This window comes from Lethenteron reissneri, chromosome 8 (assembly GCF_015708825.2).
Source record: "Lethenteron reissneri isolate LAM-NWPU_2019-01 chromosome 8, ASM1570882v1, whole genome shotgun sequence".
NCBI lineage: Eukaryota > Metazoa > Chordata > Hyperoartia > Petromyzontiformes > Petromyzontidae > Lethenteron > Lethenteron reissneri.
This window is the reverse complement of record NC_083786.1, coordinates 9,286,919-9,307,319: the sequence shown is the minus strand read 5'-3', so window position 1 is coordinate 9,307,319 and position 20,401 is coordinate 9,286,919. Positions and strand designations below refer to the sequence as shown.

Genomic DNA, 20,401 nt, shown 5'->3' with positions numbered 1-20,401 from the left:
ACTACCTCGCCTGGTATACAGGAAGTGGTGGGTTTGATCCCGACCGTGACGCCTGCTGCTGCTGTATATTTGGAGTTTGCGTGTCTCCCTCCCCGTGGTCGCGTGGATTTTTCTCCGGGTCCTCCGGTTTTTCTTCCCTCCACATTTAGACTCATTCATTTCGAGTATTTGGCTGCTATAAATGTCCACTTCGTTGAGCTATCATTTGTGGCTTGGTCGCTTCTGAAAAAAAGCTAAATAGCTCAGTGGGGCCTTACCTGGTGAAATGAAAAAAAAATCATGTTTCGTTTAGTTTATGTTGGTGGTCGCACGTTCAAGCGCTACCCAGGCTCAAGCCCAGCTTAGCTTCCGAGATCTGGCGAGATTGGGCCACATTCCGGATGATTTGGTGAAAGCCGTTAAATTCCGCCTGATTGTCCGAGGGCAATTCACAAGGCGCTCTATAGACCCAACAAAGCGTTGATCGAGTCGCATTCCCAGCACGTCAATCAGCCGCGCGATGATTTATAATTAATTTATCTAGATTTGAAGTTTTCGTGACTGCAGGGATCCATACTCTTTGGTTCTTTCGATAAAGTCACGTAGGTAGAAAATAAAATGAATTAAATCACGACGTTTCGGGCGCAACACATATGTTCAATATAATTGGAGGACAGCCAGGTGTAAGCTAGGGGATGTCTTTAACCCTAACTAAAAACATATTAAGTGAGACTCTTCGGTAGGACCATACTCAGTCTTCGTCTATTTAGCACACACGTTGCATTCATTATTATTATTTATTTAGGGGGTGGCGAGTCCAAAAATGGAATCACGTTCCCAAAGCGAACATTTGGGCTCGTCTGGAGAAATCAACATTTTTCTGGCCGTACGTTAATCTACTGGGCCTCGGCGTGGCAACGTGGAATTTCCACCTCTGGCTCGTTGGCCGCTAAGCAGAGATGAGCGCGCGGCGCTGGGAGGGGGGGGGGGGAGACGCGTCATTATTTTTATTTTTATTCTGTCTGTGACTTCAAGGTCACGTGTACGTTGTGACCTCGCAGAAATGTCACTTCCTAAATGTCAACAGAGGAATCTGAACGCCAAGCCCTTGCTCTAAGGGGCTTTTTGTCGGCTCATAAAAGTTATGCCGTCAAAACATTCCGACATAACTTCCACCCCCCCCCCCCCCCCTCTAGTATTGTCCCTGTCCAGTATTTGCGAGTAACTGGTTATGGGCATCCACGAGGTTGACTGAAACAAAACAACAAAAAACACCGTTGACTGAAAATAAAAATCACATCAGCACAGTGGAAAGACAAAGGCGGCCGGGCGTGTTGTGTACGCCGTTGCGGCCTTAAGGAGTGCTCGCTAACAAAACTTGCGCCAACAGTCTACGCAATATTAGGAGAATAGAGCTTTGCTTTGTGAGTTCGTGTTTGCGTAACACGTTCTGGGTCTGTCCTGGTACCTGGTGCGTTGCGAAAACCGCATCGGCACTGTGGAAAGACAAAGGCGGCGGGTGTGTTGCACCGCTTCCGATATTCATAGGTGCTCAATGACATCTGTTAAACAAGAGGTGGAAAGTTCACCGGGTTCCTGCAGTATTCATTTTTTGATTCTGTAAGGCCAAACGGGGGAACTTTACATTTTGCGTGTGTGTGAGTGTGTCTTTGGTATGTGTGTGACTTAAAGTTGTGCTTTGCGAAAAACTCGTGCGTTGAATAAAAACATCAGCAATTATATGTGGAGTTCAATCTTGATTTTAAGCTTTCGTGACTGCAGGAATCGAAACTCTTTGGCTCTTTCGGTAAAGTCGTGATCTGTTATTTTTTTTCTTCTTCGACGTGACTTTACCGAAAGAACCAAAGAGTAAATATATCGAGTGATAAACCCGGAGCCGGGTTGCATTGGGGGAAGAGGAAAAAAAAACCAAGTGGACGATTTCCCGTCATTTACATTCATTTGGATATCAAACGAATATTCATTTTTGTGTTCACTTAAATTAATTCTTATGAAACCCTGTCCTGGTTGAAACTGCCGCTCCGAGAGATCGAGTCAAATCGGTGGATCTTGCGGATGTGGAATGCAAACAAAAAAACATCCCTTTTGTGCTATCCATTAATAACCCGGGCAGCCGCAAGCAGCAGCAACAGCAAGCAGCAGCAGCAGCATCTCGGCTCAACAGTAATTGGTGTAAACCGATGCTTGGTTTCCTTTGGCCCGAGCTGTCGGTCGCTACCCCCCCCCATCTCCACCGGCCGACACGAGGGCCCCCCCCCCCGCCGGGAACGATTAAAATAACCGGGCCGCCGTCTGGAATGCGGGCGCCCACCTGCGTCAGCTCTGGACTTGGAGGAGCGAGCGAACGCTCCGCGCGTGTGGGGAGCGGTGGTGCAGCGGTTCGCGCTACGAACCCGGCGACCCGGATTCGATTTCCGCTCACGGTCCAACAGCAGTGACGATTATCTGAAACGGTCCTGGGCCTCCCCTACGTCGACTCAGCCCCAAATGTGTGCATGGTGCGGTGTGTAAACATCGCCACTGGAGAGACAAAGGCGGTCGGGCGTGGTGCTGGCCACCCGCTCGCGTGCCGTGCCGGCCTTCAAAGGTGTTCGCTAACAGCACTTGCCCCAACAGTCTGTTCCGGTTATACGGGGGATCTTTATCTTTGTATGTGATGATGGAGAGGCTAGCGCGCTGCGCTACGAACCTGGCGACCCGAGTTCGATTCCCGCTCACGGTTTAACAGCAGTGACGATTATCTGAACCGGTCCTGGGCCTCCCCTAGGTCGACTCAGCCTCAAATGAATATCTGGTGCGATGTGTAAACATCGCCACTGGGGAGACAAAGGCGGTCGGGCGTGGTGCTGGCCACCCACCCCCTCGTGTACCGTGCCGGCCTTCATAGGTGCTCGCTAACAGCACTTGCCCCAACAGTCTCTTAAGGCTATACGGGGGATCTTTGTGTTCTTTTGCCGCACACATGGGCCTAATAATCATCTCATATGAATGAATCCTTAAGGACAACTATTTGGACGCAAATTAATTAAAAACTCGACACATTCGTCAATAACCTTACCATATAAAAAACTATTCAATAGGCGACGTTTCGAGCAAGGGCCCTTCCTGCCTCTGCTTCCTACCGTTGTGCAGAAAGTCGTCTCTTGTATCTTGTTCGGTATTTACAGGCAGCCGCTATTGAGGAACGTGCGGAGATTGTGTTGTGAGTGATTTGCGTCGGCATTGCCAACGCTGCGATCGCGTTTTAAAATGTTAACATCTGGAGTTCAATCGCAGCCAAAGGGGGGGAGGACACGAACCGGCAGTCCGGCCAGCGGGGCTTTCATCCAGCAGTGGATAGAGAATGGCTGACAATTGTGATGCATGTAAGTGCCTAACATGAACACCGTCGGGTTCTGTGCAGTACAGCAAGCAGCAGCAGCAACACGGTGCAAAACAATCATTGTCGACTCATCTTCTTGGTTCTTTCGGTAAAGTCACGTAGAAAGGAAATAATAAAATAATAAAAATTTTACATAATAAAATACAATTCTCACGACGTTTCGGCCACACCGCAAGCAGCCGTCCTGCGTTGTGGCCGAAACGTCGTGAGAATTGTATTTTATAATGTTTTATTTTATTATTTCATTATTTCCCTTCTACGTGACTTTACCGAAAGAACCAAGAAGATGAATCCCTGCAGTCACGAAAGCTTTAAATCATTGTCGAGTCGCCAACACACGCGGCTGATGAGACCCAGAGAAGTTGAAACCCGTCTGGAGTCTGCTGCTGAAACAAAATGTTGTTGGAAAGTGACGATTGAATCTTCGCATCTGAAGCTGGAACATTTTACGCAAAATCCCAGTTTGCGGTTGGAACATCCTCCTCACCGTTAGTTTTAGTTTCATTTTATTTTGAAGTACCCTCAGAGCTAAGAAGAAGCTCTTGAATCTGGGTTGCATCAACACAAAGCATTGATTCCCTGGCAAACATAACATATGTAGAGGTGTAATTGCGCATGGCTACGAATGTTGAGGTGTGATTATGCATGGCCACGGATGGCCAACAAACACAAGGGGCGGGGTTACGGCCGTACACAAGGGTGGCGCTAGCACCGACGTCCGCATGTGTATCCCCCACGGGCCCCCCCTCGGGGGCGAGTCCTATAAAAGGTGATGAGCTCGAGGGCTCGAGGTCGGGACTCAGCTTTAACCAGAGAAGACGGAAGACCAGCTAGTGTAGGCCCCAGAGCTCCCCTGGCTCGCTGTCCTTATAAGGGCCGACCAGGGCAAGCCGGTGGCGTGGCCCCGAGAGCCCAGACGAAGCTGGTCTGGTGACTCAGGGAGCCGGGATCCCAGCTTAACCAAGCTGGGACAGATAGCCTCCCCTAGTCCCGTAGTGGAGGAATTGGTATAGGTTAGAGGGGTTAGCTGTCGAGAATCCCTGTAGCCAAGTGACCTGTACAACTGTGTTGGTGTAATAAATAAGTGTGCCTCCGATCCTGTCGTCAAGCCTCCATATATACTTACTACATCTGGGGTCAGAAGTAAACGTCCAACGATGGACACACGAGGGACGACACGTACCAGGGAGTCGGAGATGGAAGACGCCGCGGCCGATTCTCCACCAGTGATGGCCGGGGTCGAATCGGAGCAGCCGGGGCCGAGTACGCCCGCGCCGCTACGACAGGAGGAGGGGGATGCGTCGGCCGAGGGACTCCGGCTGGCCCACTCCCGCCTGGCGGACCTGCTCTACGCCGCGGCCGCCGCGTTGGAGGAGATCACGCGGCTGGGGGCTGGAGGAGCAGCGCGGGTCGACGACGGCAGCCGGCGCGGGGCGACGTTTCCCGCCACCCCGACGCGGCTCGCGGTCAAATTTCCCGCCATCTCTACAGTACGAGCGGAGGGCGGGGCCGGCCCGCGTCACGTGTCTGCTGAGCGCCAAGCACAAGCCGTGACATCATCAACGCCGGCCGGCGCGTCAACATCAGAGCGACCGGCGATGCCATGTGCACGGCCCGCCCACACTGTATCATCGGCGGGGAGCGACGGAGAGCGTTCTGCGGCCACGGACGCCGCCTTACAACAGCGTCTGCCGCCTCTTAAAGAATTTGTCGGCGCTGACGGAGACTGGGGCGGCTTCAAGAGGCGGTTCATCGCTCATCAAGAGATGGCGAACTGGTCGGACGCCGAGGCTCTACGCGCGCTGCCAGCGATGCTGGACAACGACGCCCTGGCTACCCTCACCTCGGCGCCGAGGGAAAAGCGCGCCACTCTACACCTGGCGTTGCAGCTGCTGTCAGCCGTCTATGGGCCGCCTTCGGACTGCAGGCAGCTGTTCCACGATCGGAGTCGGGGCGCCAACGAGTCACCCCTGGCCTTCCGGACGGCTCTCCTGGCTCTGGCAAAGGCTGCTTTCCCAAGGATGGACGAGGAAGGAGTGGATGCCATGGTGGCTGAGAAGCTGCTGCTACTCGCTGACGAGCTGGACGTCAACGTCCTGGCTCAGGACGACGCGGAGATGTCGTCCCTGCTGGTCGCGCGCCACATCCACGGGGGCTTGCGGTCCCTGCGTCGGAAGGCGGCAAAGGGGGCGGCCGGCCATGCCATGGCGACCACCGCCCTCCCATCGGAGGAGGTCTGCGGGGTGGAGCGGCGAGGGGAATGGAGATCGGCGGCACCGCAGGCTCGGAATGGACCGAGCCGCCAGGAGCAGCCCAGGTCATCTGGGGCGCTCACACGCTGCTACAACTGTGGCCTGCAAGGCCACGTTGCGTCTGGATGCCGGGCTCCCCGTCAGCGCGGGGCGACACCTCGTCAGGACGCCACGCCGTCTCCTCCCAAGCTCCAGCAGAGAAATACGGCGAGTCGCGGCACCTCACACGTTTGGCCCACGCACACATCCGACACACACTCACGCGCTCAACTAAACAGGGCTCCAAATTCCCCGTCCGTCGCGCGCGATTGTTCGGTAATGCGGCGAGCGCTCCAACCGGGTCAGTGGTCGGAGCTCGCCCATCGTGTCGTTGCTGCGTCGGCGGGATCATCGGTCGTGGTCGGTCACATTGATGGGGTAGAGGTGTGGATTTTAATTGACACAGGGGCATCGGCGACCATTATATCTGATTTAATTTATAACATCCTTCCCGTTCAAAGTCGTCCCTTGCTCCCTGTTGACGTGCCGTGCTATGCCGCTAACGGAGGCTCTCTGGGCATTATTGGCCAAATCCGCGCCACTATCTGCATTGGGGACATTAAATTATCCGGCCCTGTTTTGGTTTCCTCCTCACTCGCGGTTCCGTGCCTGTTGGGGACGGATTTTCTGGCCAAAATGCCCATCCGTATCCTTATTGACCAAGGGTGCATTGAGCTCCCATCGGGCCGACGCGTTACATTTCTGTCTTCCCCCACCACGGAGCGTCGGGCGTTTGCCACCGTGCAGGCGCTCGTCACAAAAACTGTGCGCGTGCCTCCGGGGGCTCAGATGCTCGTCCCTCTTAGGTTGCGTCGGTCGTTTGATGCAGGGGTTGCGGATCGGGGGGTCTTGTTGGGTCCATCTCGGGCCGGGGTCAATGGACCCGATTTGCTCGCGGCTCAGACTATGGTGAGAGGGGATGGGGACCCCTTCATTGCAGTCCTTAATGTGGGATCGCGAACGGCCGTGGTTCCTCAAGGGACCGTGCTTGCACACGCAACGCCGGTGCCCTATGAGGAACCACTCGTGGGTCAGGTATCCACCGATCCTCCGTCGCGACCGCATTCGGACTCTGATGACGGATGGCTGGATGCGCTTTGCGCGGGTTCAGTGGACCTGTCTGACTCGCAGCGCGCGCAGCTGCGAGTTCTCCTGAGCGAATTTGCTGACGTTTTTAGTCAACACAAATTTGATATTGGTTGTACAAAATTGCTGCGACACCATATTGACACGGGTGACAGCGCGCCGATCCGCCAAAATCCCTTTCGGTTGAGTCCCGCCGAAAAGGATCATGTCAAATCGGCTGTTGATGACATGCTAGCCGCCGATATCATTTCCCCTTCCACCAGCCCGTGGGGCGCGCCGATCGTTTTGGTGAAAAAACACGACGGCTCACTGAGATTTTGTGTTGACTTTCGGCGTCTCAACAAAATCTCTGTGGCAGATGCGTACCCGCTTCCTCGGATGGATGAGTCGCTCGACGCCTTGGCCGGTGCGCGATTCTTTTCCACCCTTGATTTGCTATCTGGATTCTGGCAGCTTCCTTGGATGACGAATCGAAACCTAAGACTGCTTTTCGTACACCGCAGGGCCTCTTCCAATTTAACCGTTTGCCGATGGGTTTACATTCTGCGCCGGCAACTTTTCAGCGGTTAATGGAATTGGTCTTGGCAGGTTTGCAATGGGATTCGTGTTTGATTTACTTAGACGATGTCATCGTCTTTAGCAAATCCTTCGAGGAACACCTCCAGAGGTTGCGTGCTGTTTTTCTCAAAATGCGGGCTGCCAATTTGAAATTTAAACCACAGAAGTGCCATTTACTCCGCGAATCGGTGCGATATTTGGGTCACATTGTTGGGCGCTCGGGGATATCCACTGATCCCGCCAAAACGGAATGCGTCAGCTCCTGGCCGACTCCCACCTCTGTGGGAGAAGTCAGGAGTTTCATTGGGTTCGCGTCGTATTATCGGCGATTTGTGGCTGACTTCGCTACGATTGCGAAACCATTGCATGCCTTGACGTCCAAGGGAGTCAGGTTTCATTGGGGGCCGGAGGAGGAGGCTGCTTTTCGCGCCCTCAGAAATGCTTTGGTGGGAGCTCCGCCGTTGAATTACCCGGATTTTTCACAACCCTTCTTGCTCGATACTGACGCAAGTAACACGGGCATCGGGGGTGTGCTGTCCCAGCTCATCGGGGGCGTAGAGCATGTGGTGGCTTACGGTAGTCGGGTACTGTCTCCAGCCGAACAGCGGTACTGCGTTACCCGTCGGGAATTATTGGCCATTGTTTATTTCATTCAGCAGTACCGCCCGTATCTGTACGGTCGGCGGTTCACCGTCCGTACAGATCATGCGGCCCTACAGTACGCCCTGCGGGTTCAACAACCATCGGGCCAGTTGTCTCGATGGTTGGAGATCCTCCAAGACTATGACTTTGTCACCACATATCGTAAGGGTGTCCGCCACACGAACGCTGACGCCCTGTCACGATTGCCACCCACTTCGGAGTGCGCGTGCCTGTTGGGTTCGGGGCGTTGTAGGCCCCCGAACGTCACCACCGATTCGGTCCTCGTGGCCGCTACCGATGCACCTTCGGCTTCGGGTCCTATCGAGCAAGAAGGGAGGGATTCGTTGCTGGGGTTGCCGGTCGCGGAATGGGGACGCCTCCAAATGGAGGACACCTCCCTCCTCGCTTTGCGCCGTCGCGTCGGGGGGGCTGGTCAGGGGGTGGAAAACGTTGACTCGTGGGGGTTGTTCCAGGGTCTTTTGATGCACTGGGATGGAAAAACCCGGCGCCAGCGGCTTGTGGTGCCTGCTGCTTTAAGGGGTAAGGTGGTATGGGCTGTTCATGAGCGGCTTCTGCACTTGGGGGTTCACAAGACCTTTGCCACGCTCCAGCTGGATTTCTTCTGGCCGGGCATGGAAAAGGACGTGGGGGATCTCTTGGGGTCATGCACGCAATGCGCGCAGAGGAAGCCGCCTGCGAGGGGATCCAACCCTCCGCTGCAGTCCATAAAAGTTTCCCGGGTTAACGAGCTCGTCGCTCTGGACATACTTGGGCCATTTCCCGCTACGCCCAGGGGCAATAGGTATTTACTAACGGGGGTTGAATACTTCACGAGATGGCCTATGGCCTGGCCCCTGGCGAACCAGTCGGCAGCAGCCATCGCGGAGGCCTTTGTCCAGGGCTATGTCCTCGACAAAGGTGCTCCGGAACGGCTGCTTACTGACCAGGGTAGGAATTTTTCTGGTAAACTCCTACGTGAGGTGTGCGACCTCTTGGGTACGGAGAAGGTTCGGACCTCTCCGTATCACCCACAAACTGACGGGATGGTGGAACGGCTGCATCGGACCATCACGTCCATGCTGTCCCAGCAGGTGTCGGTATCCCAGACGGATTGGGACCTCCGTATACCCGGTGTGTTGCAGGCCTACAGAATGGCTCCTCATGCGGCCACCGGATTTTCCCCTTTCTTTTTAATGTATGGGCGCGAAGTTAACCCCCCTGTGGCGACCCAGCTGAAGCTCTCGGCGCTCCCGGCGAAGTCTAATTTGTCCGAACACATTAAATTTAACATCGCTAAATTATCTGAGGCGCGGGAAGCGGCCGTGCAAAATTCTGAACTCCGCCAGAAGGCGAACGAGAGGCTTCGGTTGGGGCGGGTGCAGGTGGTCAAATGGGAACCAGGGGACAGGGCGTGGTTGCACTGTCCTCAGGTGCCGCTGGCAACCTCGTCGAAATTGGTACGGCCGTGGCGGGGGCCAGTGGAGGTCGTGCAGGTTTTGCGGCCGCAATGTGTTCGCGTCAAATGGGGGAGGCGCCGGTGGTATGTGCACCCCTCAAGGTTAAAACCATTTGTCGCGCCGCCCCGTGGTTCACACACACACACGCATGGCCAAACGTGTGAGGGTGTCGCCGACTCCCCGTCGTCGCTGCACTCGCCTAACCTGACGCCAACTGTTCCGTCCCCAGGTGAAACAGGAGTGACGGGTCCACACCCACCAACCCCTCCCGGAGGGGTCGGGGGTCACTCGGCAGCGACGCCTGACTCTCTTGCACCCGGACCGTCAACAACCGTCACTGAGCGTGCCAGGACGGGCCCTTGTGACGGGCCCGCCGCGCGGACGCGCGCCAAAACGCGCAGACTATTGTGAGGTCGGCCGTTGGGGGGCCTTGCGGACAATGGGAGGGGTGGCGTCCGGAGTGTGTGTATATATGTTGGTTTTGGGGTATTTATTCGGGGGGGGTGCGTCGGGTTATTTTTTTTTCCTCTCTCTCTCGCTCTCTTCCTGTTGTTGTTCTTGTTAAGGTTCTCTTGTTCTTGTTAAAAATTACGCGAGGCACACACACGGGGTTTTTGTGAGGGATGCACCTTTATTCTGATTTTTTTTTTGCAGCCAGGGACGGCTGCGAGCTGTACAGGGGGGGGTGATGTAGAGGTGTAATTGCGCATGGCTACGAATGTTGAGGTGTGATTATGCATGGCCACGGATGGCCAACAAACACAAGGGGCGGGGTTACGGCCGTACACAAGGGTGGCGCTAGCACCGACGTCCGCATGTGTATCCCCCACGGGCCCCCCCTCGGGGGCGAGTCCTATAAAAGGTGATGAGCTCGAGGGCTCGAGGTCGGGACTCAGCTTTAACCAGAGAAGACGGAAGACCAGCTAGTGTAGGCCCCAGAGCTCCCCTGGCTCGCTGTCCTTATAAGGGCCGACCAGGGCAAGCCGGTGGCGTGGCCCCGAGAGCCCAGACGAAGCTGGTCTGGTGACTCAGGGAGCCGGGATCCCAGCTTAACCAAGCTGGGACAGATAGCCTCCCCTAGTCCCGTAGTGGAGGAATTGGTATAGGTTAGAGGGGTTAGCTGTCGAGAATCCCTGTAGCCAAGTGACCTGTACAACTGTGTTGGTGTAATAAATAAGTGTGCCTCCGATCCTGTCGTCAAGCCTCCATATATACTTACTACACATACATAACAGGTCGTATGAACAATAGAAATACGTAAAAAAATAAATGCATAATGAAGAAAAAATGGCAACAAATCACATAATGTAGGGTATATTAAAACTTGTATTTTAAACATTTAACTAAAGTGAGGATTACGATGCAAGAATATATTGCAAATAAGGCATAAAAACGCAAATGGCAAAAAAAGTTTCCCTGAGAAACATCACATTTAAATTTACGATAACAATTGCAACAAACGCCACATTGCACCGAGTAAAATAATGCAGCATCTATACATGACGAAGCGTAGTGAACAAAGGCATAAAGACACAAGGTCACTGACAGGCAAATAATGTTCACACAACATCTGATTGTTTAGGTTACCAGTTCAGTTCCCTGTCACGGATATCGACTGGGACCATCATCCCTCCGGGGTCGAGAAATTGAGTATCACTTCCGAGTCAAGTCGGTCGCGGTTGTCCTACGATTACACACAGCCACCGGCATAGGAATGTGGAGTTTCCACCACTGTCTTCGGGCTGGACGCGTGAAATGAGAGTCACCCTGAAGGAGGAGGTTGCACTCTGACACGACAAGGCAACACCAGGTACAATGCATACCGGGTCATCCTCGTGGATTGCCAGGCCAGATTTTGTGAGATCGCGTAAATATAAATGTGTCGTTAAACCCGCCACCACCCGACACAGCCTCTATTATAGATAACTTGCCAGAAAGGCATGATTTATCGATTCATATCCCGTCATTTAGCTCGCGATTCGAGCATGGAAGGATCGATTATGTTTTTGTGTGCGTGTATGTAGAACTTCTTTCGCACCGTACGTAGCCAACCGTGCCCACCCAGGAAAGACTCTCTGAGTCTCATTAATTTAATTTTCATTTTTTGACCTACGTGACTTTACCGAAAGAACCAAGAGTATGAATCCTTGCAGTCACGAAAGCTTCAAATCTAGAATCTCATGACTCCTTTGCAGGAGCGACCTGCCAAATGTGACGGAGGCGTGCAAAATGTTGACATTTGTCCTCGCTGTCGAGTCATTTACGGGGGTTTTTTTCCAGGGATGAGTTTTGTTTTATTCCACTTTGTCGACTCAGCCAATTTGCCGATAAAGCGGCCGACTAATTGATGAATGAGCGGGGCTCACTAATTGACACATCGTGAATTGTGATGAAACGCTCGCCCGTGTCCCGTGCAAAATGTTCAAGTCAAATCTCGCCGAGTCTCCAAGTCGACTTTTAAGGGGGGGGCCCGCAGAAAAAAAACCTCCGAACCAACTTTCGTTCGCGACGATGTCGGCTTTCGCGGTCGTGAACGAGTGGCTTCTTGTTTCACTTCAGCTCCCGAAGTAGTCCCCGGCACGTGCTGCAAAACGTCGGACATCGCGGGGAACAACGCGAGGCACAAACATCGGAGAACTTTTTCAGTAATTTTTTTCGCCCCACTGCCCACCGCCCACCCACCCACCCACCGAGGGCTTCCAGGTTCTATCGACTGCTAGCCACGTGCTGCTGCTGCTGCAATATCCCTTCGGCTGGGCCTCCGCCACATGTTCTGCCTCCCGCTCCCCCTACCCGCTCCTTTCACCCCCCCCCCACCAACTCTCTTACCCCCCCCCCCGACTCCCTTAACCGCCCCTCCCCCCCGCATCGGCGCCATGCATCTGTAATCAATCATCCTGGAACACGTGCTTATAATCTGAGCTCACAAGCCCGGCCCGTTCCCTCCCACACACTCGCTCTCGCACCCCCATCTCTTTCCATGGGGGGGGGGGGGATTGAAAAATGTAATCATCTAACCGGTGACTTGAGTTCGATTCCTGGTCACGGAAAATATCAGTGGAGGGTGATATCGGGATATTGCTGTTTAATACGTTATTTTTTAAAATCATCATTAGACTGTAATTACGCTTGCTTACCTTAGAAAGCCTGAATTTTAAGCATCTTTTTCAAGACGGTTCCTGCTAAGTTGTTTCAGTCGGCGGGGAGACGACGATTGTATGTGTGTATGTCGGACTTCTTTTGCACCGTACGTAGCCAACCGTGCTAATCGGAGGTGCGATTATTATCCAACCCAATTGTTTCCTGTCAACTTTGGGCCATGACGCAGGGGATATTTTTGCGTTCATTGTGAAGTAGGCGGTGCATTTGTTACGATTAATACACCTGCGGTGTTATCCAGGGCGGCCTGCTGGGTTCGAACCGCGAACCTCTGCAAGAAGCGTCACGTGACCGTCACATTCTGTGGCTTACGTCAATTTGTGTGAATTTTGATATTGTTCTGGAAGGGCTTAGAAATCTGAAATTTGGCTAAAAGTGTTGTTGAGTTTTACGGCGCATCATAATCAAGCTTTACACAGTATGTAAGAGGGTGGTGTGGATATTTGTTATGATAGAAACCCGTTACGTCTCGTCTCTCATAATGGTGCGTGCATGTTGTCGCGGGGTGATGAGTCTGGCACGTGTTGGCGCGTGGCATTCGTACTCCGCCTATCGAGTGTACATTCATTCGTGCGAGAAATCACCACCACCACCACCATCATCATCAGCAATAAGCATTTTTCGATTTAAAGCTTTCGTGACTGCAGGGATTCATCTTCTTGGTTCTTTCTGTAAAGTCACGTAGAATGGAAATAATAAAATAATAAAAATAAAACATAATAAAATAAGACAGCGTCATTCACATATCCCCAGCGTCATTCAGACGCTGTCTTCCCGACAGACCTGTTCTTCACCTGAGGACGGCTGCTTGCGTTGTGGCCGAAACGTCGTGAGGATTATTTTATTATGTTTAATTTTTATTATTTTATTATTTCCATTCTACGTGACTTTACCGAAAGAACCAAGAAGACAGCAATAAGCAATTAGCAATCCACTGCTGGATGAAGGCCTCCCCCTGCCATCTCTCACTCAGTTTCAGTTTCATGTATTAGGTGTAGCCCTGTGAGCCATTCGGCTCTTGAATCAGGTGCAACCGCAACAAACAAAAAACAAAAACATGAACAAGAAAACATCTTAAAGTGACTATGTGACTATGTGCAAACAGAAAATCCAAGACAAGACAGCAAAATATTGCATACAAAGCACGGTACACCAACGCTGTGTGCAAAAATCCCAGTGGGATGCAAGTCAAACAACAACAACAACAATCACAAGACAACTTAGATTAAGGCAATCAGTCTAACTCCGTACTACAACAAACAAACATGGCCAAACGGTGATGCAGACGCTACGTGCGTGGAGCATCTATCACTATTGGGCGAGCATCGTCTCACGGCTAATAACGGGCCTGGGCTTCCCCTAGGTCGACTCAGCCTCGAATGAGTACCCACCACTTGAGAGAGGTGGTTCACATCGCAGGATCGCGAGAGATGGCGACGACTTGGGGAGGCCTCCATCCAGCAGTGGATTGACCTTGGCCGATGATGATGATGATGATTAAGCTTGGTCTAAGGATGACACTGTTCAGCCTGGACTTTTGCAGCTATTTTAGACTAATTTCAGGGTCCTGATTCCAAATCTGATCTCATATTTGCTCTATCACATCTCATTTTTATGCTATCGGCATACCCCATTTTTATTGATTTTACCCGAAATTAACTCTGTCACTTATGATTGCAAGTTGTTTCGAGTCATGACTGCTTTAGTGTTGAAATATGGTGCTGTATTCTTAGGATAGTGTGTTTATAATATCATTTTATGTAGATATCCACATTTATTTAATATTTTTCTTCTGCAGTTTTTATTGAAAATGCAATATTTGATATCTCAAAAACCTGATGTGATAGACAAAAACTGATGCCAGATTTGGAATCAGCACCCCCAAAATTACCTTCAAGCCGTTGGAATAGCTTGTGCCAAAAAAAGTGTGTTGACCAGTGTGATCAGAGCGAGGAGTGAAGCCTGCTATTTGTTTCTCGTTTTCTGGACGCCTTTCTGTCCCCAATACACGCCAGGTATTCATTTCAGGCTGAGTCGACCTAGGGGAGGCCCAGTATTGTTTCAGGGATTGTGTCATTGACGGATACTAATTTTTTTTTCCAACTCGAGTTGCCGGGTTCGTTGTGCAGTGCGCTAGCCACTACACTACTGCCTCACCTGAATGCAAAAAGCCTTAACAGAGCAAGTGCTGTGAGCGAGCACTTAGGAAGGCCGGCACGGCACACGAGGGGGTGGGTGGCCAGAACCACGCACGGCCGCCTCTCTCTATAGTGGCGATGTTTACACACCGCATTGAGGCTGAGTCGACCTAGGGGAGGCCCAGGACCGGTTCAAATAATCGTCACCGGTGTTGGCCGTGAGCGGGAATCAAACCCAGGTCGCCAGGTTCGTAGTGCTACACCAGCGAGCACATACACACACACACCTATACACACAATAACCTATATACAGCACAAATACACGCACACAGATGCAAATATACACACCCCCATAATAACATATAAGCAAATACACACACATCCACAAAGAGACACACAGACACCTACACACAATTACCCGTATCTATGAATACATACACGCAGACGCGCACACACAGACGCGCGCACACACACACACATCGTGCACGCAACACGTCATTCTCGACGCGTTTCGGTTTGGCTGTAAATCGTGACCGGACCCTTATCACGCGCGCACTGCGGGTGAGGGGTTCCTCCTCCGAGGAGCGAACAGATTAACGGAAACCCATTACGGGCCAAAATATCTCCAATTTCACTCACTCAGTGTGGGCACGCGCGCACGCACGTAGTTATATACACACACACACACGTGTATACACACACGTGTATACACACACACACGTGTATACACACACACGTGTATACACAAACACGCGCTTATACACACACACGTGTATACACACACACGTGTATACACAAACACACACACGCTTATACACATACACACGTGTATACACACACACACACGTGTATACACACACACGCGTGTATACACACACACGCGTGTATACACACACACACGCGTATATACACACACACGTGTATACACACACGTGTAAACACACACACGTGAATACACACACACGTGTATATACACACACACACACGTGTATACACACACACGCGTGTATACACACACACACGCGTATATACACACACACGTGTATACACACACGTGTAAACACACACACGTGAATACACACACACGTGTATATACACACACACACACGTGTATACACACACACACGTGTATACACACACACGTGTATACACACATGTATACACAAACACACACACGTGTATACACACACACACGTGTACATGCGCAACCTACGTAAATAAGAACTTCTGAAGACATTCTGGCACGCCTCTTGTTGCCACACGCGTGTGTGTGTGTGCACGTTTTATGATGTTAATAATTACACGTGTGTGTGTGTGTTATATGATGTTTATAATCACACGTGTGTGTGTGTGTTATATGATGTGTATAATCACACGTGTGTGTGTGTGTGCGTTATATGATGTTTATAATCACACGTGTGTGTGTGTTATATGATGTTTGTAATCACACGTGTGTGTGTGTTATATGATGTGTATAATCACACGTGTGTGTGTGTGTGCGTTATATGATGTTTATAATCACACGTGTGTGTGTGTTATATGATGTTTGTAATCACACGTGTGTGTGTGTTATATGATGCATGTAATCACACGTGTGTGTGTGCGTTATATGATGTTTATAATCACACGTGTGTGTGTGTTATATGATGTATGTAATCACACGTGTGTGTGTGTTATATGATGTATGTAATCACACGTGTGTGTGCGTTATATGATGTTTGTAATCACACGTGTGTGTGTGTGTTATATGATGTTTGTAATCACACGTGTGTGTGTGTGTTATATGATGTATGTAATCACACTGTGTGTGTGTGTTATATGATGTATGTAATCACACTGTGTGTGTGTGTTATATGATGTATGTAATCACACGTGTGTGTGTGTGTTATATGATGTATGTAATCACACATGTGTGTGTGCGTTATATGATGTATGTAATCACACATGTGTGTGTGCGTTATGTGATGTTTGCAATCACACGTGTGTGTGTGTTATATGATGTTTATAATCACACACGTGTGTGTGTTATATGATGTATGTAATCACACGTGTGTGTGTGTTATATGATGTATGTAATCACACGTGTGTGTGCGTTATATGATGTATGTAATCACACATGTGTGTGTGCGTTATGTGATGTTTGCAATCACACGTGTGTGTGTGTGTTATATGATGTTTGTAATCACACGTGTGTGTGTGCGTTATGTGATGTTTGCAATCACACGTGTGTGTGTGTGTTATATGATGTGTATAATCACACGTGTGTGTGTGTGCGTTATGTGATGTTTGCAATCACACGTGTGTGTGTGCGTTATATGATGTTTGTAATCACACGTGTGTGTGTGTGTGTTATATGTTTGTAATCACACGTGTGTGTGTGTGTTATATGATGTTTGTAATCACACTGTGTGTGTGTGTTATATGATGTTTATAATCACACGTGTGTGTGTGTTATATGATGTTTGTAATCACACGTGTGTGTGTTATATGATGTATGTAATCACACTGTGTGTGTGTGTTATATGATGTTTGTAATCACACGTGTTTCCGTGACTGTTCCACTAAAACAAAGCGCTTACTTGCACCTGTATCCTCGATTTTTGTTGTCAATCTGGCGCCTCTTGCTCTCATTAAACTCGCACTCAGTGTTTCGTTTGTTAATTGGCGCGTGTTTAGTTCACGACCGTCAAATACCTGCACCTTGCTTGCTAGTTGTGCAATACTCATTAAGGACCACGCTGCAGTTTTCTGCACAACAGATTCTTGTTTTGTCACTTGTTTTTTGTTGTTGTTGTTGTTGTTTTTGTTGCTACCATCAGAATCATCAGCAGCAGCAGCCGCAGCAGCCATGGTCTATCCCCTGCTGGATGAAGGCGTCTTTTAAACAGTCTTGCCGTGCCACGACCTATCACACACACAAGGACCAATTCTAGATTTGAAGCTTTCGTGACTGCAAGGATTCATACTCTTCGTTTTTTCGGTAAAGTCACGTAGGTAAAAAATGAATTTTAAATTAATAAAAATAAAATAATCATTAAATAATATTTTTATTATTATTTAGTTTTTATTAATTAAAACATCTTTTAATTATTTTATTTTTATTACTTTAAAATTCATTTTTTTACCTACGTGACTTTGATGAATTTTGAATTAATAAAAATAAAATAATAATAAAACGTTATTTTTCATTATTTTATTTTTATTAATAAAAAAATTCATTTTTTACCTATGTGACTTTACCGAAAGAACCAATCTCAGCCGCTCCATCTCAGTCGCTCCATCTCATCCGGTTGGCCGTCCGATCGGGGCGCATTTATATTGTGTGATTGTTCGTTTGGTGCGTACGTATGTTGTGTGTGTGTATGTTGAACTTCTTTCGCACCGTACGTAGCCAACCGTGCTACTCGGAGGTGCGGGCGGGGACAGTCACCTCATCCTTCAACGAGTCGGCTACTTGGTGCGGTGTGTAAACATCGCCACTGGGGGAGACAAAGGCGGCCGGGCGTGGTGCTGGCCACCCACCCCCTCGCGTGCCACAGTGCCGGCCTTCATAGGTGCTCGCGAACTGCACTTGCCCCAACAGCCTGCTAAGGCTACACGGGGGGTCTTTGTCTTTGTCCCCCGATCCGTCCGTGTCGCCCAGTGTCATCCCACGCGTGCCGAACTCCTCCCCGTTGCCTCTCTCCCCGCGCGCCTTTTTCGATTGCCCCCCTCCGTTGTTACTTTTGCCAGTCGCCTTCTGTATTTGCCACGGCCGGGAGAGACTGTGTACCGATTGAAAACGTGCTTTGTTGATGTGATCGATTCAAGTCGGTTGGACAAGAGCACGCAAGTCAAACCTTCCCGTCCTGCTGTCGCCTGCTTTATTTGATAATAATTCACGTCCATCCCGTATCCACCTTCGCGAATAATTGCCCCGGGTACACACGTGAATGTGTGTACTCTACGCGCCCTGTGTTTCTGTTTCTTTCTTCCAGTAATGTCACCCTCCCCCACCCCCAACTTCTCCGACACTGATTTTGTAAAACACACGCACGCTTCATCGTGTGGGCGATATCGACGGAGAGCAACAGCTGTCATTTTATATCGAGGTGGGTGATGAGCCAGATGATTGTGTCGTGAGGAGCGGGAGTGGTAGACCGTCGCTCCGGTGATGATGCCTCCTCCTTCGTATAAGCCTCTGTGCGTGTCTAGGGGCCTATGTGTGACTGTATAGATCTCTCTGTGAGTCTATGGGTCTCAATGTGAATCTGTATGATCTTTGTGTGAGTCTATGAGTCTCGGTTTGAATCTCTATAGATCTTTGTGTGAGCCTATGGGTCTCAGTCTGAATCTGTATGATCTCTGTGTAAGTCTATGAGTCTCAGTGTGAAATTGTATAGATCTGTGTGAGTCTATGGGTCTCTGTGTGAATCTATATGATCTCTGTGTGAGTCTATGGGTCTCTGTGTGAGTCTGAGTCTCAGTTTGAATCTCTATAGATCTTTGTGTGAGCCTATGGGTCTCAGTCTGAATCTGTATGATCTCTGTGTGAGTCTATGAGTCTCAGTGTGAAATTGTATAGATCTGTGTGAGTCTATGGGTCTCTGTGTAAGTCTATGGATCTCTGTGTGAGTCTATGAGTCTCAGTGTGAGTTTGTATAGATGTCTGTCTTTGGGTCTCTGTGTGAGTCTATGGGCCTCTGTGAATGTATGTGTCTTAATGTGAATCTATATCCATGTGTTCGTTTTCGTATGGGTGATGAGGTTGTTGATGTGGTTGTTGATTGTTGTTATTCCTTAACTTCTTTAGAAGTTTTTTTTTTGTATTTGCTGTGCTTGTCCTTCCGATTGGCACGGTTGGCTACGTGCGGTGCGTAAGAAATTCAACCTACATACATGTAGAACCACATCCATGATTTTACATCGGAGGTGGTTGATGAGCCAGATGATGGTGCCAGGAGTAGCGGGCAGAAATGAATCATCGCCATTCACATCGTGTCTGTGAATGGCTCATTGAGCCTGTTGAGTGCCCATGTTTCACTTTTTTCGCAACCGCAGTGCCGGATGATCCTCGTAGCACAAGTAGCTACACATGTAATAGCTACACATGTAGTAGCTACACATGTGTAGTAGCTACACATGTAGTAGCTACTACATGTGTAGTAGCTACACATGTAGTAGCTACACATGTAGTAGCTACACATGTAGTAGCTACACATGTAGTAGCTACACATGTAGTAGCTACTACATATGTAGTAGCTACTACACATGTAGTAGTTGCTACATATGTAGTAGCTACATATGTCATGGGCGAGAATTCCGGCTAAGTGATTCTGCACTTGCTCTATTACTATAGTACTATACCGCCTTCGACTTTTATGAACGACTGTGTGTTTAAGGTGAGCGATTTGTCGTATCATCTGGCTGGATAACAAAAAATGAAAAAATACAATTACTTTACCATGCAAGTAAAAAAATGTGTGCTTTAATATTTGTTTTAGGGCCCCTTTATAACAAATGCTCCAGGCCTCGCACTAGCTTCACCCGGCAGTGCCCAGTCGTGCTTATCGGAGGAGGAGGAGGTGGTGCTGGGGGAAAGACGGCGTACACACGTTGTTTTTACGTTCCACGGTTTGTCTCTGGGCAGCGACCCACTGCCCGCATCTGCCGTGAGTGAGTGAGTGAGTAAGCACGCACACCCGAGTG

General features: G+C 50.0%; 1 protein-coding gene across 1 annotated transcript; it reads left to right on the top strand.

The window, feature by feature from the left end:
• Positions 1–4,178: 4,178 nt before the first annotated feature.
• LOC133362693 (uncharacterized) lies at positions 4,179–10,639 on the top strand. Its single transcript, XM_061581618.1, has 2 exons — positions 4,179–5,841; positions 9,646–10,639. The coding sequence occupies exons 1-2, from the start codon at positions 4,540–4,542 to the stop codon at positions 9,658–9,660; spliced, it is 1,317 nt and encodes a 438-aa protein (XP_061437602.1). The 5' UTR covers positions 4,179–4,539; the 3' UTR covers positions 9,661–10,639.
• Positions 10,640–20,401: the final 9,762 nt, after the last annotated feature.